Raw genomic sequence first — 25467 nt, forward strand, 5'->3', positions numbered from 1 at the left:
GAACAACATGATGATTAACCCTTCAAAATGAGAATCAAGGCACAGACCAAAGATTCAAGATGAAGCTTCCAAGATTCCAACACTGCTTCTGTACATTTAAGCAGAAACATGACTAATCACAAGAAACTTCCCAAACAGCACAAACTCAAATATCAAACAGCAAATATCAGTCTGTTCTGCATGCAAGAATTAGAAAAATGGCCATTCACAAACTCTGCTGGGTGTTGGTCAGTATACATTTGTAAAAAGAACCTGCTATAAGAGCACAAATTGAGCAGTATTTATGTGTGCTACAAATAGGAGGAGCTCAGTACAGAGCAGGTGTGCCACAGCTGGACACAAATATTCCACAGTGGGCATGGGGGGACCATGGAAGGAGTATGTGCCACAATTGCTCCTGACAAGGTGAAGGTTCTTGACCTAATTTTAGGCACAAAAATTTCTGGGCAACAAATACTTATCAAATAAGTAGAGCAAGTCAAGAAAATACAGAAAGTGAACTGAATTACCTGGTTGTAGCACATATTGTTCTCCACCACAGGCACGTTGGTTTGTATTTGTAACTAGATTAATGTCCACATTAAAATGCCAATTATTGTAGAGACTGTATCTTTTAGATTCAAAACATTATTAACTACTCAATAACCTTCATAGATGGAGAGGGGGGAGGGTTTGAAGAACCTAGACAAAATAATGAAGCAGTGAATTCTTCTCATAGCAAAGTATTTCATTTCATTAGGACTCCATCAATGCCAATACTGTTCCATAGCATGTGCCAACCTAATGATAAAAGGTTATTTCAAATTTTCATATACTCCAGATGGCAGTGATTCAGAAAGAATCTCACTCTTTATTTCAGCAGGATTAGGAAACCTCTTATGACAGCCTCAATTGACATTTCTCATCCTGCCAGCACTACAATGGATCTTGGTGCCAGTGTTTCACATTGCAGTTGCCAGTATAATTGTACTATTACACACTGCTTGAGAACACACACACAGCACTGCAATAAACACTAAATATGTCACAAAATATGCAGCACAGGGCTCACAGTGAACCACAGGCAAGTCTAGAACAGGAAAATATCATTCATTATTTTGCAATGCTATAAATTTCAGCTGAATGAAACCCAGACTATTTTAAATATTTTCACAAGGACACTCACTAAAGTACAAAATTAGTGAAACCAGTGACCCATTATTCTCCCCAGTACACACTAAAATTGTCAACAAATATTTCAGAAACAAATCCAAATGGCCTGTTTGAAACTCAGCATTTTAACATTATAAAGTAAATTCTCAGCAATATAAGAGACCCTCCCACTATACACTACTGCCTAGGCTTAGACAAAAGAAGCTCTTTTCCCAGTGAACGGCCAAGATTATGAAATAAGAATAGAATTTGAGAGACATTTGCCTTTTAAGGAAGACATTGACAGCTGGATGGTTCTGTGGTTTTTCTCTGCACAGTTTGAGAACAAAAGCATAGCAGCAGCAGACATTTCCAGTGCCTGAGAAGATGAAGAAACACTTTGCCTTTAACAGAATTCATAAGATGAGATTCACTTGTACTCAACAAGCCAAAGGGAGGGACCTCCACTGTAGACCACTTTTAACACAAACTCACTTTGATGTGCTGTAATTGTGACTGTAATTAAATCAGTCAAGTCCCTGGCTTTTTAATCTACTGATTACCTTGCTCTGCCTTTACCTGCCTTTAATAAATTAGTACTGTTGGTCAGAATTTTCTGTTTCGCTACTGATTTTTCCAGTAAAAAGCAATATATGCAAGGGCATTGTTACTTGCTTATAATCCATATGTGACCTATAAAGGATGAGCTTCCTCATGGTTAGTAGGCACAAACTGGAAGGAATCTTCCAGATGAAGACTGCACAGCAATAAAAGCACAATCAATTCAGTGCCTAAAGAAAGGCTTTAGGAGGAAGGATGAAACCTACAGCTAAAGACAGAAAAATGTTTCCTTCTGATCAGGTGAGGCAGTGACTCGACTCGTGCCACATTCATTCAATTAACAGACTGCAGCTTGCAGACACAGATACTACAGTTTAATAATCTAATCTGTATCCCTAGAGAATGAAGGCTCAGTTCAAAACACACAACAGGCTTGGATTTCCAGTTTTGGCATGATGCACACCTTTCTCTGCTATGTGCTGACATGGAAAAATGGACAATTAAATCCCACAGATATCGAAGAACAGAAACACTTGCAGAAAAAGGGACGTCAAGTTCTGAAACGCAGCACAACCTGCTGTGCCAAACAAGACTACAGAAATCCCTGTTCCTTGCAGTGTTAAGTCTCACGATCTCACATCTCCACCTAACCACTTCTCTCATGACAAATGCAGCTCTTCCCTTCCTATCTGGAGTGGTGGTAAGAACCAAGAGTAAAATCCCTTATCTTCCTAGAAAGCAATTGAACTGGGATTCAATTATCATGGAACAGAATAAAGCAAAAGAAAAATCTTCTCTAAGTTAAAACGTAAACTAAGAGTGTGTAACAACATCCTAAAGTGATTTCTATGATATTACTTGTTCTGAACTGGATTTGTAATTTCTCTGCATCCTTTTGCAGCGTATCCCTAATTATCTGGTTGTCACAAGAGGAGCTCATTGTTTGATGAAATACAATATTCTACTGACATCCTTTTGACAATGTTTTCAGGATAACCTATCTGTAGTTATTACACTGCATGATTAGAAGATGGATGTTTTCTGAAATACATATTTAATTAATGATACTTGACTGAAGGGTAGAGTAGTGCCCAATTGGTAAAATTTGAGATTATGGGGCGGGCACTACACACAGAATTAAAACCACATTAAACTGAAACAATCATTCAAATCAATCTACATTTGCTCACAGTATCTGCAAACTGAAGCACACATTATGACCAAAGATAATCACATTAAGATTTTTGGCAATATCTACAACAGAAGCTACCTGAAATAGAAGACAGTAATTGTTACTAAATTGTGACAGAATCCCTGTAGAGTTAGGAGTTATAACAATATTAGTTATGTAAGTTTAGGATGATTAATGATACTGCAAAAATGATCAAGATTGCAGCAATTAACCATTTTACAGGCAAAGCCCACAGTAATTACTGAGATGCCTTTCTGCTATAAGCCAGACATATCTTACTCTCATTGTTACGTTTTTGGTGCAATTACCTGGCACCTTTCAGGAGCTGGTGGGGATCTGGTCCACAAATTTTCCTTATTTGTTTGAATAGTTTGAATCATGTCAGATGAGTTAAAACTGTTCAATTTGTCCCTCAGTGTTTCATTCTTGCCTGTTTCTTTCCAAGGGAGACTCCCTCTACTAAGTGTAGATCTAAATCTGGGAGAATCAAAAGAAGAACCTCACGGTTGTCCTTGCTGATACTGATGGACTAAAACCAAGCATCTTTTCTTTTTTAAATCCCATTTTTTCCTCTGCATGATATATGACAAGAAAATGAACAAGAAACATCCATGCAGCTGAAACAAACTCCTTACGCCTTCAGGAGATAATTCCCTGAGGACAGACTTGTAGAGTAACTATGAAAATGTAGTATCAGAGTAAGGCATGAATAATTAGAAGAACTAGGTCTATAAGCCAATTAAAATCAGGAAAAAATTCGATCCTGTTCTCAATGTTTATCACATACCCTGAGAAGCAAAACTCCACAAGAGCGAGCATCTACTACAATAGCTTTTCAGCTTTAACTATAGTCACTGCAACATTTAATAATGGTATTTGAAGTGTGTGGAGAGGCAAACAGATCCAACATGTTTTGGTAAAAAAATAAGATTAAAACTAAATTTTTAAGTTGCCCTGTCCAAATTTGAGCACTTTAAAACAAATGAACTGCTGCACAATCTGTTACATTAGAACAATACTGTGGAATAATTACAAGTTCTAAGATAAAATTAAAATTACCATAATAATTCTCCCGTGAAACAATCCAATCTATGCAGACTACAAATTGCTACTAGGTTGAAAAAATGCATTACCACCTCAAGTCAGGCCGATAAATAATTCTATTTTCATTACTTAGTGGAGATACTCAAAAGGTTACACAGAGCAGAGTGAAAAATTGATTATATTTGCAAATTATGTATTGGTCACATTCTAGGACCAGCTCTTTACCAGCATTAGACAGCCAGCTATGCAAACTGTAGTAAAGATATGATTCCACAGAAGTTTCTTGCTGAGGAGAGCAGAAGTCTCAATCTACAGAGTCCACCTTTGGGTACAACAGGTGGTATCCAGACAGGAACATCTTTGTGCCCATTTTTCTGTATTGTTCTTGTACCACTTCCTTTAGAGTACTGTTGTGAAATGCCTTTTCTCTTTCCTGCCTCATATATACCCCAAAACCTTGCTTTAAATCTAGATAAAACTAAGTATTCCTCTATTATTCTACTCGGAGAGACAACAGTCAGGATTTCAAGATCTTCTCCTCTTTCCACAAATCTGTATATTTCTACTATTTAAGGTACTAAACTCCCCAAAAGTATTTGGAACACACTTTTCCTTCTGCCCTTAATGAGAGATGAATCATAGAATGGTTTGGGTTGGAAAGGACCTTAGAAATCACCTACTCCCAACTCCCCCACCATGGACAGGGATGCCACCCACTAGGTCAGATTCACAGAGGTTACCCCAAAATCTTTAAAAGGATGAGCACTTTTCAGGATCAGATTTTTATCTGCTTGCAATTAAAATGGGGATGTAGGCTGCCTGGTTTAGTTTGATGTAAACCTGTAATGGTAAAACATAGACTCAGTCAACCAATGAACCTTTGAAGATTCCAATCACGTTCATAAAAGAGAAGTATAACTACGAAGATCATTTGACTTTATGTCAGCTTTTTATTCATATTATTCACTCATGGTTTAATTTGCTCTGTGCCTACCACCATCAATCTGAATGCACACCACTGCCCATTAATGTTACATTTACAGTTTACAAGTTTTATAGTACAGAAAAATTACTAATACAAGCCACCTCAAGCATCGAGCAGGAAAACAACCATAAAAACTGTGATCATGAACTCACATTTCTCTCTGATCCATTAGTAAAGAGGAACAGTCTATAATCTGCCAATTTCACATTGAGCATGGGTTTTCAATCATTTGACAAAAGAAACCACAAGTCTGAGAGGATCAGTGAACTAAAATGGGATGAATCCATGTTGTTTGGGTAGCAATTAAAGCTAATAATGAAATCAGAGGATCGGTCTAATTTACATTGATTTTAAATGTGCGTGTCTTTCTGACTCCCCAGGGCAAATACTCACTTGGAAGAAATCATAGTGTGGGCACAGAAATCAAAGTGTGGACATCTCACGTGTGACTTAGTGGAGCATAGGCAAGACCACAGGCTGTGCAATGGAAGTTTCAAAATTGGCCATAATTTCCATATCAGGAAGGAGTCATTAATAAAAAGTGCCATTGTACAACATGACAGGGTAGGACAAGAAGTCAAAGAGACACAGAATGACTGGGTTGGTATAAGAAAATACTCTGCTGGACAATCCTGGAGCACAAACCAGACTGATGCTTTAAAAAAACATACAGCCTTTTATTTTAGCAGAGTCATCCGTGACAGAGCCTAAGAGAACATTTATTCTTTGCTGGACTTTTTCTCACCTGTTCTTACCTAGCTTTAATCAATTTAAGGCCTTTATCACCACACTGTCTGGGTATTTCATCCATTTCCTCTTTAATATTCTTTGCTATACAGTTATTATGAAATGTAGATATTTTTTTAAAAGACAAAGGTACACAAACAACCTGAAGTAAGGAATTTCCCATGTTCAGGTTCAGAAAGATGGATCTGATTTTTACATTAATAAACTACACTTGAACACTTCTATCCCAATGAAACAGGAAACAGAATATCATTTCATGTCTGAGAAATCAGTAAAAGGCAATAGATGCAAACTTGCAGAAATATGAGTAAGATGCATCCTGTGAGCACACAGACAAGCCAGACACAGGATTTCCTGAGCACACAGATCACCCTGCTTTTGCCTCTGGAAGATAAAATTACCAATTTCCCTGGCCCCATGCAAGAAGCTTTCAGCAGCTATCGGCTGTCATGAAACACCACACATGATTTATCAGTGCACTGGTACTGAAACAGGGCTGGCTCTTCATGTAGCCTCAATGCCTTCAGAGTCCACAGAAAATGGAGAACTGCAGGTCCCTACCTGTGCATCTTGAATAACACCTGGAGAAAAGCAATCGTTTGCTCTGTGAAAAGCCAATATACTTCATGCTATAAAATCTGCTATAATTTCTGGTGCTGGCAGGAGCTCTGTGTTTCAAGTTTACCCTGGTTCTTCAGTTGCTCTCGGCAGTCACTCTGAGCTCACTGCTTTTGTTCTTTCTCAGCTTCAGTATGAGAATATTATTTCAACCTGATGGCTTCTGATACGAGAATGAGAATTTTTGTATTTGAAGAAAACTGAGCCACCACACTCATTGAAGGTATTTCTCATGTGCATGTACTTTCAAAACCATCATATTCATACACTGAAGAGTGGAAAAAAATGGGTCTAGTATCAAAAATGACAAAATTTTCTTTTTACTTTTTGCTGGTAAAACAACAGGAAACCAGCAAATTTAGTACAAAGCAGCCCAGAAACTGAGTGGGGTCAAACTCAAAAACTTCAGGCAATCTCCTCTTTGGGCTTGGTTTCATGAGTTTAGTAAAGTCATTGCTTTATTTTCTGTCAGGTGAAAACTATTCATACAAAAGCTCTTGGATCTTAGAATGGTTCTTGACAGTTCTGAGTAACTGTTATAGATGAAATATGTACCTAAGTGTTGTAGATGCACATAAATTAAAATGTAATGTACTCACCCCAACAGTGTTAATCTAAAAGAAACTTCATTCTTTAACTCTGTCAATTCTAATCAGAAGCTAAGATCAATACCCTAAGCAGTAGGTCAGAGCCCCAGCAAAGCAGCATTCACACCATACCCTGAGGCTTGTAGAGCTCAGGAATTTACCCCACAACCCTGACACCCACACTGCTGCTCAGGTGGAAGAGTCAAGCATGAAGGAATGAAGCTGAGCCTGGGAAGAAGGTATGGGTGGGAATAAATGTTTTTAGTTTTGTCACTGTTTGTTGCTACCCTACACTAGGTTGTTATTATATTTCTAGAGTCCCAGCTCTTGGCTGCCCTATCCTCTATCACATCAGGGTCACCATTTGTTGTCTTCATATTGTTGTTATCATATTTCTAGAGCCCCATACCTTCTGGCTGATTTTCTCACAAGCAGCTCTTCACAACAGTGTTCTTCCTGCTTCTTCATCAGGGCTCCTCCAAGGCTCTCCCTGACCAGCCAGCTCACCCCCTTTTATCCCAGTTATCCTCATTGGCCACAGCTGCCACCCAATTAAAGACAACACAGCTGCAGCCCATTTAGAACAACTAGGATTGGGAAAAGGCCACTAATACAGTACATATATTTTACTAGGACTCCTACTGTAACACTACATCTAATTAGAAATAAATTAAATTTTAATATTTAACAAATCAAATCTTTCCCCTTCATGGTAACTGGTGAGTGAGCTCCTGTTGTTATTCCATGAGGGTTTTTTTTCTCTTCTTTGCTCTCCCAGCCCTCTGGAAGACAGTGAGTGAGTGAGTGAGTGAGTGAGTGAGTGAGTGAGTGAGTGAGTGAGTGAGTGAGTGAGTGAGTGAGTGAGTGAGTGAGTGAGTGAGTGAGTGAGTGGCTGGGTGGGCACCTGGCAGCCACTCAGGGCCAACCTTCCCCATGTTTGACAGTGCCCATCCTGCAGCTGGCAGCAAGGCAGGAGCAGGTGAACAGGAGAGACACCCCAGACATGGAGAACTCACTTGTGTGTCACACTCATTCACCGCTTCTCCTCCTTGTGACATTTCATAGTACCAGCTCATAAAATCCAGTGGTACCTAAAACCATAGGGCAGGATGACAAGGTCAGCCTTTGATACAGACTCCATCTCTGGGCCAATTCCCCTACAACACCCCTACACACCATGTAGGGAGAATGACAGGAGGTCACTGCAGAGCTACACAAAGGAGAATTGCAGACAGCTTCCTCTGTAATCTCCCTCTGAGAAAAGGACACAGCACCTTACTCACCCCTGCTATGACAGAATCAAAGGAATACCATCCATAGCTGCCAGGAGAGCATTTTAATCTCCCCAGAAATTAGGTTAAAATGTTATTAATGGTTGACTTGAGGCAAAGTGACCAAACACAGGGCAAGCTGAGCTGGTGTGCGCTTCCCAGACATGGCCTCAGTTGGCTGTGAGTTACCAGCCATGGCAGTGAGGTGAAAGCAGGTGTGACGTCCAGATTGAGCAGATCTTGGAAATTACAATGTGATGACTCCACATCAACATGCTGATGCAATGCATAAAAATCTCCTTATCACAGCTGCAAGGATAACAGTTATCATTCCCAGTCACCTGTTGACAAGACAGAGTGGAGCTAGGGGAATTACAATAATTGGAAAATACATGAAGGATGTGCCTAAACCTACAACCATTCTGTTCTTTTATGCCAAGTGTTGTAGCAGTCATTTTTTCCCTTGTCAGAAGCAACAGGCTTAACCCTACAGTCAATACTAAAGGGAGAGGAATATACAGTTCAATGAGAATTGGACTCATCCCATTCACAGGGCCCTGGCAGATCAAAAAAGGACCATTTCCTACTTTTCCAATAACATCTAAATGCCTGAGGCAATCTTCCAGTCACAGACATTGGTACCAACAAACAACACAACTTTAACTGAAATAGTTTTTGAAATTTACCCAAAAGGGATTTTAAGATTTGATAATGGGGTCTTCAATTACTGTTTCCAGATACACTTTATAATAGTGTTTATTGAACTTGTTTCATTCAGACCAAAACAGTGATCAAAGTAACTTAAGTAAAGCGACTTCTTTTACTGCTTTAACATTTAATCACAGTTTAGTCACCTGAACTGCATGCATTCCACAGACAACAAGTTCTATTGCTTACTGATGTACAGCAGGGAAATGTAATCAATTTATATTGTGTCTATTAGTGTGCTTTTTACAATGATACCATAAATCACACCTACTGCTGTGGGCAGAGCTGCTGCATTTCTGTTCCTACTGCTGCAGGAAAATGCTGAAAGCAGGAAAAGCACAGCTGAAACCAACAGCAAGGAGGTAAATGAGACAGTGTACAACAAAAATAGGAAACTCAGAGTGCATGGTACTGTCTTGGAAGAAACTGGGCTGATTTCTTTTTATAGGGAAGGTCTCTGTACATTTGAGAACTGTGCAGCTGTACAATGCCATGCCAAAAAGAACCTTATGGAATTTAACAGCTGCAGCAAAACAACAGATCTCAGGGGGTTTAAGAAAGCAAAGAAAGTATTTCAACTCAAGGTGAGATTATACCAAGGCAATGTAAAGATAACAGCATCCAACTACAGCATAAAACCCAACTTGAGCATTAAATATTTTTCCTGCAAGGTTTCTCCACACTTCAAACATATTTCATCTCTAATAAAATTAAAACGCAGATTTAAAACTACATGGAAACATGTTACAATTCTGGAAAAGAAACTCCAGTTTAAAAGCTCTTTCAGCAGGTCTCACCTATTTATCAAACTAACTACTGTGTCACATTAAGGCTCTGGCAGATTTATGCAGGTGTTAAGAAAGAGAACTTCGATTTATTTCAGACTACTAGGCTGAAATATTGCTTACTTGGTAACAACAGAAACTTCATTCCATAAGAAACCCCTCACCTTCTGAAGTCCTCCATCTCAAACCATATGCTTACATGACAGATTAAAGTTTCCCCACAATTTCATTTAGGAATAAGGAGCATTGCTCTCCTGATTATAAAGGTCAACTTACAGATTACCACCAACTATTAAATTTCATTCTTTCCAACATGCAAAGAAAATAGTTTGAAATGTAAAGAAATATATGTAGAAATGTCTAGGTAAATCCTCTCAGTTCAGGAATTACACATACTTAAAAGATTTATGCTGTAGTATATGTTCTTACATTGATCTATCCACATCTGAAAGATAGAATGTTTGAGCCCAAAATATTATTCTCTAGTCATCTTCTTCACTTAGTTTTAAAATTTCCTCCCGTCATCATTTGTCTTGTCCTGTTTAATTGTGCTCAAATTAAACAAAGGTTGCAAATCCTTCAAACAATATAGAATCTTTAGGCAGCACAAGATTATCCAGCTTCCAGTTCCATTGTTTGTTCAAACAGGATAAGAAAAAATACACTCATTTAGAGAGAAAGTCTGTTTGTGTAAGCAAATATCTTAATATTCTACTAAAAATCAGCAAAAATAACCCCTAATATTCATCATAATAAAATGACGTAAAATAAAACAAAATATTTAAAGTGACATATTCTCTTCCTAGTATCTGGCCTACAGTAAAATAAAGCCACAGCCTGATGAGGCCAGCAGGAGTTTTCCTCACTGGAATAACATGACTAACCAAGCTGCCATTAATGAAAAATGATATTTAAGTTTGCCTTCAAACAGTTTAGCCAATGTGCAGACAGCCTTAAAAAGAACATAATGCTGATTTAGAGGGCCTTCACCTTTATCTAAATCAGAGGGACAGACATAAAGAGACAAACAACTTTAATTCAAAGAACTTGTGTCCCTCTGCTTCTCGATAGACCCGAGCACGCTCAACTGCAAATAGAAGTGAAAGAAAAAGAATGGATTAATTTGAAGATAGTGGACTTCAGGGATCCTGACTAATAAAATAGTTATTCTTTTCAGAAACACGGTAGAAATGAATCAGACTACAGCAGTTCCATAGGAATAATGAAGAGCTCTCTTGAAAAGATCTGAATATGCATCAGTTAAAATTTTATGAAGGTTCTGGGAGCATCACTCTGGAGACTGGCTCCCCCTCACCCCTTCTTTTTTCTTAACCATGGCTCCATCACCTTCAAAGTTAATTTCACAGGTTTCTAGCTATTGCAGCAATAATACTCTTCTAAAATCAGGACCTCAGGGAATTCTTCCTTAAATAAAGATTAATATACTAGAGAGCAAAAAATTCTAACCAGGAATACACATGGGGTGGATTTATTTAGTGTATATTACTCCAGGAGTCTCATCAGAATAAGTAAAATTGAAACCGAGGATCAATGAAGAGGAACAACAGAAAACTAAAAAAGAAATATCCTTAGCATTTTTAATGGAGATTTCAGAATTAACTGAACATTTAAGGATTTTTGAAATAGTTTTGTTGAATTCTGCAGAGAATTAATGCAAATTTTTCCAAACACAAAGTAACAGAGGAGAACAAATTTTATTAACGCTGTCAATAGTTTTTGCAGTGTTGCCTAGAAACCCAGATTCAAATCAGAGGAGCAGCATGGCAAACATCAAGGAAATAAGGGAAAAACCACAAAAAATGCCCAAAGCAGAAAACTCTAAAACCCCCAAGAAACCTAACCAATAATAAAAAAAAAACCCACCAGGTTTTTTCAACTTATTAAACTGAACTTGAGCTTTTAACAATTCAGTGCTAAGGGAAGGAGTTAATATTCAGCCTTGATGGAAAATATACATGAAATTCCATTATTTCTTTTGATTTTTTGGACTGTTTTGTTTCTGTGCACATGACAAAAACAATGAAAAAAAAATCTGTTTGCTCTACAAAATCTCATCATGCATCATGAAAACAACAAATAACTCAAATCCTTACTATTATCATAGGAATGGTTTGCGTTAATCTCTGTTCTAAACTGGTTCTCTTGTAAATGGAGCTCTGCTCTAGCCCAAAGCTTTGGCCCAGGAAATGCAGGAAAAGATTTGAAGCAGGTCCAAGCAGGATGAGCTTGCCCAAAGGCTTCTCTTTTTCTTCCTCTCTTTATTCAGGTTGATCAAACCCATTCTTGCTTACAGGACAAACTGACTTACCCGTGGCATGCACTTCTTGAGAAGTGAACACCTACACTTAGAAAATTATTGGGAATTCTAGCAAACACAAAATCCCTAGAAATGAAAATTTTCACCACCCCATAAAATGAGGGCATAAACCTTTTAAGTATCCCAACAATCATTTAGCCAAGAGCCTGTGGTGTTTATGAAATTTCCGAGGGAGAGCAGGTTTTGCCTTAGATTAGATCCATTTGAGTTATCAACAGGTCTGGACAAAGGATGTTTCTGCCATAGAAAAGCAGAAACCACCTGCACCAAAGGATGTTTCTGCAATATTTTGGATGGGTTTACTGTGGTACACACCTGGAAAACTGCTCCTGCAGCCCCCGCATCTGGGCTCTGCTCCGCTCCGACTCCAGCGTCACCTCCCGCAGCCTTTTCTCACTCTCGAGTCTCAAATGTCTTTCTTCCTCCAACTCATGTATCAGCTTCTCACGCTGAAATGCCATAAAAAATTATTCATTAATTTTACACAAACTACACTTTTAGTAAAAAAATTAGATTTAATTAGGGAAAAATCATCATAAAATCAAAACAATCACCCTATGAATCCAGTGCCATCTTTATTGCACAGCAATGTTACAGAGAGAAGAATTTTTTCAGAATATACCACCAAACTGAGCTACCCTTCCTCAGCTCACTGATGGATGCCAGGGAATGGAAAAACAAACAACCACCCTCTCCTTCAAAGTGCTTCTCCTTTACCTCTGTTCAAAATAAATACAAAAAATTATATTTGAGATCTGTGACCCATCTTGCTTGAATGCAGACATGGGAAAAATGAAACAAATCAAGAGTCAACTTGTCACCCATCCCTGAATGTTTCAACCTCACAAGGAGAAAATTCTACAGCCACTGCTTTTCTTGTTTCGGCTGGGAGGAGGATCCCTATCAGCAGAACAGAGTTTATTTGAATTTACTTAGTGAAATACTGTGATAATGAATATGTTTTTTAAATCTGAGTATAAAATAAACCAATAAAAGAGCAATAAAACGTCATTAATGTCACTAACAGCTCTCAAAGGCAAGTAGGACATGGGTTTTGCTAATTCTTAAAACATAGGACCCAAAAACCCAATTCACACCATCCTAAATCTATATATGTCATTGCCTAACCCTTTAAAAAAAAAAAAAAAACAGCAACAACAATAAAAAAACCACCATAAATCAACAACAACAAAAAACACAAACACAAAAAACCCCAAAAAATCATATAAAGGGTACCTAAAGATTTTAAAATCTTATTTCAATAGTGGCTAAATATGATTTAAGAGGAGCAGAAAAATTAACCTAAAATTATTAAAATGTTACTGCAATTAAAAAAAATGTATTTACAGACTTTTCCATGTGACCCCTGTTAAACGGAAATGAAGTGAAATTAAATTTCCTCCTTGTGAATTTAAATTGAGAAACCAAATCAATAAAACCCCCAAGGATTTCGCGTGGCACTACATTATTCTCTGTCAGTGATGGGGTTCCCATGCCTAGGAACAGCTTAGGTTACTGTAAAGCTACAGTGGGTTCCCCACCCATCTGCTTTGTGCCTATGGTGCAGGGAGATTTGCAGCCTGTCAGACAGCCGGATGTAATTCCATGTCTGACCTAAATTTTCATGGCATACCTCCAAAAACCTATATAAAAATTATCCGTACAGTTTCATTAGTAAATAACAGAGGTAACTTAGAGATAAGCCATTAAATGGGGGAGACAGGCTATTTGTACAAATCTCACAGCTATAAATCTTACTGGATAATAATTTACAATAGCAGTAACCAGGGGACCAAAAATATGAACATTGCCAAGTGGAAAACGGATCTTAAAGACAGTGATAAATAAGCAGATGCCACAAAGGGAGGCTGCAAAGGTTTAAATGAAATATCTATATGCTTGTGAAAAAATAGGGGGAATTACTCAGAGAACAGAGTGGTTCTGTCTGGTTGGCCATATGTAATGCCTGGAAAATGGAAAACTGCACAAGAAGAAACAAATTACTGGCAAATAAATACATTGTTCTAACTGAATTAGCTAATCACTGTCCTTAGTGTTACATAGCCATGTCCTGCCAGGTGCTGAGTAATCCTCACTTTCTGCAGAGAGTTCAGCACCAGGCAGAAGACAGCACTTGACTCACAGAGGATAACTCAGGTTAATGATATGGGAGGAATAATCACAGCAGTCAGTATTGCTCCAGCTTAGATCCCATCAATGCCAACTTCAAAATGATCCTGCTCCAGGAGCTCTTGCTGAATGCTGTCAGCATCTTCTCTTGCAGGGAAGTTTCACTGCTTTTAAAGGGGCATCTAGGACCACCCAAGTCAGTGGGTAACGAGTAAAATGACATAAAAAAATCTATAACTACCACCTAGGAGTTAAGAAAAGCTTTCAGAAAATACTGGTGTCTACAGGAACTGTGCTTAAAACCAAATATGTAGCTGCTCCTACAGGAACTGAGAAGCCACCTTGGAGGAAACTCAGGTGCTACTATGAACATGTGAGTGTCCAAGCTGACCCAAGGCTGTGCCTGAGAAACCTGACACAGTAATGCTAAACTACAGGAATGGACTGCAAACCAGAGATTCAGCCATGCCTTCAAGCTTAGCCAGCACCACAACAGCCACAATGATCTTATTCTGATACAGCTATGTCACAGCACAGGCCACAGCCAAGACAGCCACAATACACAGAGCATCATCATACAGTTTCAGAAGGCTTTAAGCATTCACCCAAACAGAATAACACCATACCACATCAGAAAGTTTCAAGCATCTGCCTTTCTTGTTCTTTAGCCCAACCTTTTATACCCCTCCTGTTGATGCCCTGCACCTGTGTGCCCTCTGTTCCCGCTGGTGGTTGGTCAGTGCCCCTGGGCACTCCACGGGTCATTGCTGTCAGCGCTGTTCTCCTGCTTTTCACAGCTGTAAAACCATGTTTTACATGGTTTACAGATGAGGCTGGGCCAGCCCCACTCCCAATTACCACAAAGTGTGTACCTACACAGCAGCTACCTCTGCATGTCTGCTACGCTGACCATGCTCTGGTCCCCAGATGAATCTTCCCACATGATGTACAAAGTCAGATCTCCGCAGGCAGGGCAGACAAAAAGTGACACTCTAAAAAGAAGATGAGTCTCCTCTTCTCCATCTCACTGTCAAGGTGTTCTGCAGGCTGCTCACAGCTCCACTGCCTGTCCTGCAGAAGGTCTGTGCTGTACCTACAGCCACGCTCCTGCTCATCACAAACTCTCACCTTCTGGAAGAGAACTGCATAGACAGCACAGATTCACAAACCCAAACTTCTCCCTACAGGTCAAAGAGCTGTACAAGCTGTTTCTAAGTTTCATTTACCTCTTGTTGATAGGTCAGAGAATGCTGTTGCTGCCATTTACTCCTATTCACATGGGGAAGGCTGAGTGATAACACACATCCTATACAGAGAGATCAGCAAATCCACATGGGGACTTTTTTCTTAAGAAGAAAGAACTTAGGAATTACCTTAAGAAAAGTACTCTTAAACGAGCAACACATGTGCATTACAAGAACAATAACATTTCAGGAATGAAATCCCTAAACATTAGGAAATTCTGAAATGAGTCCAGTTCCAATTCAGCCACCTCATGGGCAAGAATTACAACACATTATTAGTTACATGAGCACGTACTGTTGCTGCAGAGAACTCCTGCTCCTTTCAGGCTTAGGATGAACAACAAACCATTCACAAGGCTGCAAGACCAGAAACAACAGCACTGACCTATGGCCCTGGAATTCTGAGTTCTCTTCCTAGCTACCAAAACCCTCCTGCATGAATGGGGCCAAGACTTGCCCACAGGACATCTGCACAGCATCAACACCATCAGCCCTCACTGCCAGGATTCTTCACAGCAATTTATTGGCAACCCTGCAGCGCTTCTGCCATTTCTTGCAGGCAGAAAGCAGATCTGCTTTCAGCCAGATCACAGACAGTAAATACTGTGAAGCAGGGAGAAAAAGGTGCAAGAGACCACCCACATTTGGGAAGTTTTCAGTCTGCAGGACACAAAACACAGTAGTATATACTACACACAGAAAGTAGCTCCCAGCAGTAGTGACCTTATCCACCAGAAAAGAGAACTAGATTTTTATTCAAACTCAGAAAATCCATAATGAAGTGTCAGAAGAGAGAAGTGAGCCTAACATACAGAAAGGCCAGGATTAAAAAGAGGTATTTTAGATTTTTTTTGTCTCCTGGAAGAAGAAAAAATATCCCTGAACTTTGCAGGAATTTTGTGCTGACATAATGCACTTTACAGGCTCCTCTGTGCTAACCCCTCTTTATTCCTGTGCAAAAAAAAAGGTGTGTGAGAAGAAATAAACAGAACTGGTTAAAGGTTTTATAGTGAACATAAGTTTAATAGAAAGGAATAGAATTAGCATGCTACGTGAATAAAAGGTTGAATAAAAAAGTGTCATGTGAAATGCTTCAGTTCGTTTTAACACTAGAAAAATCATTGCCATCTTCCAATGAAGTTATGTATTCCCACTTGCCTATTCCTCTTTAATTGCAGATTTTTCTCTCCACAAGCTCTGCTCAAAGTATTTTCCCCTGCTTCCCCTGCTTCCCCTCCTTGCCTTCTGCAGCACAGCTGTACCCTTCCCTTCTTAGAAGCATAACCTTTACTTGATTCTTGCTTCCCCTTTTCAGCCTCCCCAGAGAGGCTGACTTTCATCACACCACCCAGACAAATTCCTGATAACTTTCCAAACAGGCAAAAAATTCATGTGAACAAACTGGAGTGAAAGACAGTGTTAGCAAACTCCACTGATACTTTCCTGCAAGTACCGGAATATTTTAACAGGGAACAAAGTTTCAGGGGCTGCTCATTATGCTCCTGAGCCAGAGCCTGCACTTCAGCAAGCTCCTTCTTGTGTAGCTGTGGAAATGTTCGTGTCAAAATGTTTCATTCCTCACCCAGGCAGGGACATGCACCTCATGTTAAGTCATCTTCTAAAAGTTAAGGAAGGAATCCAATCTGAGCTACTCGCGATCAAAACAAAACGCACAGAAACTATTTATAACTAGATTGGAAGGAATGCATGTGTTTGACAGAAAAATGTGATTTGTTCCTCAGCACTCCATGAAGAGACCAAGAGGCACCATTGATTCTCAGAGTTACTGGTTAATAGCTGTGCTCACAGTCTAAGGACTAACCCTGTGCAGCCACACAAGTGTCTGCCAAGAGGAGCTCATTTGTGTCTCCCTTAATTACCTTGGGAAGTGCCACAAATGTCAGCACCCAGTTCTTCCACATTTTACCAAAGTGCAAATGTGAGGAAGTGTGAGTGTGGATGGGGCAGGTGGCAGCCAGGAAGGCAGACATGCCCATGGTGCTGTGAGGTGAGGGATGCACAACAGTTCCTTTGCTTCTGCACAGCCTGGCACCAGCACACAGAGGGAATGTGTGGCACAGCAGGGTTTGGCACAGAAATGTCAATGTCTTACCTCTTTTTCATTTCAGGGCTATTTCATTATTAACTTTAAACCTAGACATGGATGACACTAAAGCCTTCCATGTCAGGGACTTGGAGTTTTACCTCCTTTACCTGTTACTGCAGGTAAATTCATCAAATGTCTCATCAGAATGAAAGGACCTCATGAAAATACTTCTCAGAGAAGTACTTGGCGATTTCTCCTCATTAGAGTCAAGCATTTCAGCTACTCAAGCAGATTTCTCATTCCAAAACTCTCCATCTCCTCATCTTTATCTTGGTGTACAAACTTTATTGCAATTTTTTGTACCCCATGTCCTGCTGAAGATGGGAAGCAAAAGCAAAGATGACCCAAGGCTGAGGTCAGCCTACCACATCAGAGCATTTCCTTTTTTAACTTGTTAATTTATCTTTCACATAAAAAATCATACTATCACAATCAATACTTTTATCTATATGTTAAAGAAAAATGTGTCTGTGTGTCAAGATGACTGCAAGTGAAGAATTAGAGGTGTGGGGCAGCACACACACCATGCAGGCTGTACAGGGCATTGTTATCCACCAGGGACAGCCCAACACTTCCATTAGGAACTGCTCCCTCCTCCTTCTGTTTAGCTTATCCTTGGCTCTTATGAACAGCAGCTCTTCAGAACAGCTAGATATAACCTGACTTATTAGTTCAAATATCAAAAATGTCTTAAAGGGGGCACACATGAAATCTCATCATTAAGGTTATATTATAAGTAGGGGAAAGAGCTACTGATTAAGTAGAAATAAAAATCCTCTAGTCTCAAATTTGTTCTTTGCTTCTCCTGTGCATCATAAGAAAAGGTTTACTATGGTACTGCTAATTATGCAAACATGGGACCAATATTCTGTTAAAAAAAGTCTACATGACAATATTTAGCACAGGCTTAATGTTGCCCAAAATCAGGCTAATAACCTTCACATTAAATTTTTAACAACTACTTTAAAGCATTTGCTAAAGAGGGTCACAATTTCTGTGTAATTAATATTGATTTCAAACAGATACTTTGCAATGAATTTAAATGGTGGGAAGAAAAGGTTAAAATACTTTTGGTTTAGAGTTTGAAGTACAATAAAGCCATTGCAAACCCAAACTGAGTTTTTATGTATTTATTTTTAATGCATTTTCTGATGCTGTTCCTCTGATACCTTGCCATAAAAGTCAGAATTTAACAGACTCAGAGCCTGGTTTACAACACAACATCCCACGAGCCAGAGAGAATGTAGACACAGAGAAGACAACAAAGACAACTGAATGAAGCAAACAAATAGCAGCTACTAGAGGCACACTAAAATTAGGTTTTCTAGCAAAGTCAATGCCCAATACTCTTATGAATAAATGTGCATATTCAAAGTATTCAAGCCCACTATTTTTCACCTTTGTATGCCCTGCAGGCAGCAGCCATAGAACAGCCTGGGACAAGAGGTGAGAGATGAGAGAGGGATGGTGAAGCAGTTCCATTTTTCAATAATCAATTATAAAATATTAATTGAAATAGAAACTGGGATTCACAACTTGGTCTCCCAGTTGGTTTAACAAAGTAACTCATTCATTCTGATGCAATGAATCTTTAATTCTCCCAACAAAATGCCTGGTGATGAAATGGTATTTGTTCAAGTGCCACAAAATACACCTGAGTCCCAGCTGCTCATGGCCCAAGCTGCTGGGAAAGGGAAGCACAAGTGTTCCCTGTGTTATGGGTATTTTGTAAGGGCTTGTGTTTGGGCTTGCAAATGAAACAGATCAAGGTGGTTCTCCCTCATCTCTCTCACACAGAAGGTGGGTGGAATCCCTTTGGTGACATTTTCCCTCTCTCCAGAGCAGGTGCACCTGCTTGTCCCCCTCCTGCAAAGCCCAGTGCTCTCCCCACAAAATCCTCACATGCAACCTGGCCCCAAATCCAGCACACAGGATATCACAGTCCCCCATATGAACCTATCTCACTCACAAATGAGAGGAAAGAAATGTGATTAAAAACCAGAGAGCATGGGCCATTTTTTATTTCATCACGAATTGCACTGGGTACTGTATTTTTGTTCAAATTGAAATGAGTCAAACTTCAGTGTCCTTTGTTTGCCACTCATCGATCCCTGTTAAACCAAATGTTTCTCATTCTGCAATCAATACTTCTCTGCAAAAATAAACCCAGGCACTGACAAACAACTTTGCAGAACATTGCAGCATTCCTTGTAGTGGACTTTGTCAGCATGAAAAAACATTCCCCCACAGAATGGGGAGAAAAGAAGTGCACTGCTTATTGTGCTTATTACAACTTTTACAGGCTGCTTAAAGCTGAATTATTTTACTGAAGAAAGACTGATTAAATTAATTGTCTATTGAAGGCAGGGCTTTCCAACAGTGGCAGTTAATATGCCTTTGTCCCTCATTACCTTTTTCAGCTACACTGGGAATACTGACAAATACACTGAAACATCCAAAGCCTTCCCAGGGATGAAGTTACAGGTGTATTTAAAGCACAGTGAAGCACTGAAGTGAAAACAGCACTAACACAAACACTTGGAGGGTTCATGGAAGGAGAGGCAGCTTTACTTCCACATCTCTTCAAAATAAGAAAGTTAATGGTGAGGTTCTGTGCCTGCTTTGCAATCAAAATGAATTTTTTTCATTTCACCTTTCACCTGACAGATTTGTACTACAGAAGCTAAGGAAGACATTGCCTTGGTTTATATTAAATCTCTACTTTTTTGCCCCAATTATTTTATGATGTAACCATTTTCCTTCAACTTATTCCTGCTACAGCTTTGCAACAGTAAGATATAAATAGTGTAAAAAGCAGTATCCTAATTTTAGGCTGGTATCTTCTAGCTTTTTCATACCAATAAGGAAAAATGATGGCTCTTGAGAATAGAGTTCTGCTCCAAAAGTGACAGGCTGCCCAAAAAAAAAAAAACAGAGGGAAATCTAACTGACATTAAATAATTTGTTTCAGAATTTTCTAAAAATGCCTTAAAACCAGCTAAAATTAAATAATTTGAAGCAAATCATGCATTTTCCCCTATGAAATTTCTATATGCTAGCACATCTGTCTCTTTAGCTTCATCTCAGACTAACACAGGTATCCCATGACTTTCAGATGTAAACCTCAAGCTTTTCTTACCTCTACAATGAACAACAAAGCAGGAAATGCTCATTATTATTATTATTAGTGATATTTTGGTGACAGCAGTTTACACACTTCATATTGTTGGGTGATAAAGCTGCTCCAGAGCCATCCAAGGAAAATAGAAACTGTTTCTTGGTGTAGTTACTCCTCCTGAACAAAATAAGATGCTAGATTTCATTGTGCACTAGCTCAAAATTGCCACCATGTGGAGGGACAGCAACTTAATTTAGCATTATTTATACCGCATTGATATGGTTTTAATTGCATCTGTGCGACAGAATAACTGCTGTGCTGAAGCTCCTTTATCATTGCAAGCCTACAATTAATCTGAATTAGGCAGGCTATTACCCCAGCAGTACTGTATATATAGCTGGAGGTGTGATAACATTTATTTTACAAGGGAAAAAAAAAATTAAATAGCTCATAAAACCTTTTGGCTGAGAGCTGGATAGTGAGCACCACTGCCTGCCCATCCCCTCCAGGAGCTGTGGTGAGCATCCACTGCTCCAAAAGTGAGCTCTGAGTGCCCAGCAGCTCCTGAATTCTGTGAAACACACAATGACAGGCCACCAAATATCAGAGTCATCCTGGGAAAAGGGATTAAATAGCAAAAAATGCCCCTCAAAGTCTTTGAGGAATTAGCAGTGAAGTGAGCTCTGTGTCCTGGGGACACAGGCGCAGACACAGCCCCTGGCAGCAGCAGGGGCACAGGTGGGCTCCACACAGCTGGAACATCTGCACCCAGCAGCCATCACTCCCTCAGCTCCTTAAAGCTCAGCTCAGTCATATTTGCTGTGCTGAATGGAGTCAAGTAATACATATAATTATAATACATATTTTATTATTTATATATATATATTTATTTAATTTATATATATATATAATATATATAAAAATATATAATTTTTATATATTTATATAGAATATTATATACTTCATATAAATATATATCTATATATGAGTATTATATGCAATATATATAATATATAATATTATAGATATTACATATGTATTATATGTATTATATATTTATTTATGTATATGTATTATGTATATATTTATGTATATGTATTATATATTTATATACATTCATATTTATATAAGTGTATATAAATATATAATAAATATATATTTATCTATTATACAAATGCTACATATTTATTATATATATTATTACATATTAAAAATATAATAGATGTTTCGAAAATCTTGTCTCCCTTACTCAAATTCACAATTGCTATCCCAATTTTGAAGACTTGCCTCAGTTCTTAGCATAATTCATGTGTCCATTTTAAACATTATTTTCTTACAGTTTGAAGGGTGTAGAGAGAATATTATTAGTAAAGTTGAAGTCCCACATTGTCAGGTCATGATTATTTTTTTTAATTAGTAATCTTTAAATGATAACACTTTTAAAAATGAATTTGCAAATGTAATTGAGCTTTTAATAGCTTCTACACACAGCAATTAAAGAAATCTCATTCCTCTAAATTAAACATAATGAAATATTTTTCAAGTTCAAATAAAAAATTGCAAACTGTATTAAGATAGATATAATCCATATGAACATCTAGTACTCAAAAGTGTGAAGTAAAAAACTCTGTCAATAACAAAATTAGAAAGAGTGGCACTGCTAAGGAAAAACAAAATTCCTGAAACATCTTAGAGTACAGTGGGTAATTATAATTTCAAGCCCTTTGCTACATGGGTTTTTTGTAAGGTTTCTTGCATTACTTTAAGATTTCTAAATAGGCATAAAGTTGTTTAGGTTTTTTTTTTATACCAGGTATATACAATATCTTCTTATCTGAGCCAATGTTATATATATGTTTACAAAGAGCCTTGTCTATTTCAGCTGTAAACAAGCAAAAATCCCCAGTCTCTGTTTATGTTTCCCACTTGTTTGACTCCAGAAATTTTATAATAATGGTGTTTGAACCATAAAACAGCACAAAGGAGTGCAGAGAGCAAGTTGCAAGAGCTAACCCACCTGGGCCAGCAAAGTGTCAGTTGTTTGATTCAGTGTCAGTTGTTTGATTCTCCTACAATTTTCTATCAGATCTGCAATTTTCAAACATTTCCTGAAGGGATTTCAACGTAGCAACATAGAAAACAGAAGGTAAAATGTTGTCTGTCAAAACAAATGCTCCAGCTCACCGAAATAGAACTGAGGTTTTGGAACTTGAGTTTGTCTTAAGAACAAAAGTGAATCTGTGAATAAATAAAACTGGCACCAAAACATGAACTATAACACAGGTATAGCCTGCATTTGCACATCTAAATGCTCACAGACTGAGCTCAGAGCCGCATTTTCTGCTGGTGACAGACTGCAGGCTTCCCAGCCGCTTTCTAGTGGATTTATTTGAACAAACAGGCCATGGAATGAACTCCCCACTCACAAACATAAGAAATAAATTAACCCAAGATAAGAAACAAATGATCCAAGAAGGATCCAAGTTCAAGAATATGCCTGATCTCATGGGACTCTATATTTGGCAGGCAGAAACTCTCTCTTGGATCAGAAGTCTTGCAGCAAGGGCCAGAAGATTTGTGTGAAGTTCTCTCAAGTACAAGTTCTCTGCACTTTTTGTGACCTACAGCAACAGCTGTGCTCTGTGTAGGTGCACGAGATGAGCCTCAGGCCACATGATTTAGGGTAATTTCTACACTTGCACTTGCTGAGGTTACATTTCATTTTTGATGTGGCACTGGTTTCTTTTATAGCTAAGTAAGAGGTATTTGCTGTCAGTTTGGGTGAAATTTCAGCCTAGACACAGACTTCAGGAAGGAGTGAAGAGAATCCTTGAGGTCTGAAAACCAGGGTATCCCACAGCTAAGAAAGATTTACAAAAGTGTTTTTAAACATGTCTTCATTGTTTGGACTGTCTATAGAAGATAGTTCCATGAACTGTGGCAAACAGTGGAAAGCTCAGACTCAGAAGACTTATTTAAATTCCTTTTAACCAGGTTTATTTTGATAAGCCACCATGTAAACATTACCACAGAGCAGTATTTTTTGCATACTTGCAAATGGCTGTGAAGACCAGACAGAGTGGGGGAAGAGAAATGCATTGAAGACTATGAATGCATAGTCAGGCTGGAGTTTGATTTCTCAAACATGGATGCCTGTCCATTTAAAAGATCTTGCAAGTTCTTTTAAGAAGTTCTTCCTAAGTCAGTGGAAGCTGATTTAGGAAGGTCATGGAACAGAGGTGACATTATTGAGAGAGAGATGGAACTAGAAACAATTTTCAACAAGTTTCAAATACAGCTTTGGAAAAATACTAGATATTTGAGAGAATTAAAACTGAAAGATGCATTGTAGCGGGACCATGTGAGGTCAAAATATAGGTGATTAGTGTTAGAAGCAATAGCAGCATTGTGTGGCAAAGGCTAATAGGCTGAAAAACATTTATAATGTATTGTCATCAGGAAATAGGTTGGCTTCTGATGGAATGGCATTGAGTTTTACACCTCTTATGTCTCACCCTTCATCAAGACTGATAATGGAATAAAATCTTTTAAAACATCTCTCAATTGCCCCACAGAATAGTGCCCAGCAGAAATAAAACACAGTTTGTGAAAGGGCAGAAGAAGAAGGGACAGGTGAAAAAGTCAAAGAAAGGTGATGTGTCACTTGTGCTACACTTGCACACCTGGGCTGGATTTTAACCTTTGGAATCCACATGAAGCAATGCAGGATTTCCTGCTCCACTCACTGCAGCCAAGGTCCCTGCCCCAGACTGACCCCTCCTGACGGTCAGCAGGAGGCCACCAGGCTCTCCAGGCAGCAGAGAATTGCCTGAGACTCAGCACAGGAACAAGGCCAGGCTTAGCTGAGCCCCCAGCAGCGCTCTGAAGTAACCTGGGATGCAGCAGAAGATGGAGCAGCATCACAATCCCAGCCCACCCAGCCAGGGTGACAGTAACCCCCAGCAGGGACACAGCCACGTCCTAAATGCCCCCTGCTTATCTGCAGTGCCTCCTCTGCCCCTGCCCAAGGTGGCTTTTAGATGATAGGAATGCTTTTTTTTGCCAAAGGACTGAATGCTCACACAACAAATGGGCACGGGGCTGAATCGAGCGTTTCCCGCTCGGATCTGTGCTCCTGAGATAGGAGTTAAGGCAGCAGGATAAAACCAGGAGAAAACACACTTCTGAGAGTTTTATTTGGCTTGAACAGATTGGTCAGTGGAACCCTGGTGCTCCAGGGAGCTCTGGGATTTACCACAGGCCAGGATAGTGTGTGGTATTTTGTCCTGATGCTGGGGAGTGTTAGGGCTTCTTCACTTTCTGCACTTCTCATTCATGTGTTCGTATTTCCTGCTAGTAAACAGAATGTCAAGGAGTTAATTGAAATAGATCTGAGGCTAAAGAAAATTTATGAAGCTGAGAGAAGCAGAACTTAACCATGCCAGTCAGAGAGCAGCTCAGAGCAGACAGCAATGCCTTCAGACCCCCACAGATCTGGGATAAAACAATAATTTCATTTTCACACACACTTTTCTATTTGCCTTTCTCAGCTGACACATTCAACACCTCTGGCATCACTGCTTTGCTGCTACCTTTCCATACAGCATTTCTTTTCCTCAGGCTCCTTACAGCATTCCTCATGAGCATGTCAGATTTTATTACAGTTTTTCTGTGTCCACTTGCAGAGCCCATTTATGGTTGGTAAGTAACTGCAAAAAAAGGTGCCTTATTTACTCAGCTGTTGCTTGCATTGATTCCAGAGTCCTACTGCTTTCATTTTCTGACAAACATGTCTGTTTTCCATATTTACCCCTCTAGCACTGCAGGCACTGCCATAGGCAGTAGGGAAATGCTGCGGTTTTTCTGTTTGCTGGCACATCATCTGTGGTATTTCTAACAAA

The 25467-nt window shown here is 39.0% G+C and overlaps 1 protein-coding gene across 1 annotated transcript in view; it reads right to left on the reverse strand.

The window, feature by feature from the left end:
• Positions 1 to 25467, reverse strand: part of NCKAP5 (NCK associated protein 5) — a 363982-nt gene that overhangs the window by 161511 nt on the left and 177004 nt on the right. The window contains exon 5 of the mRNA XM_058809518.1: positions 12283 to 12416. Coding sequence (XP_058665501.1) covers positions 12283 to 12416 — 134 coding nt within the window. The remainder of the gene's footprint in view (positions 1 to 12282; positions 12417 to 25467) is intronic.

The sequence above is a fragment of the Ammospiza caudacuta genome, chromosome 8 (assembly GCF_027887145.1).
Source record: "Ammospiza caudacuta isolate bAmmCau1 chromosome 8, bAmmCau1.pri, whole genome shotgun sequence".
NCBI lineage: Eukaryota > Metazoa > Chordata > Aves > Passeriformes > Passerellidae > Ammospiza > Ammospiza caudacuta.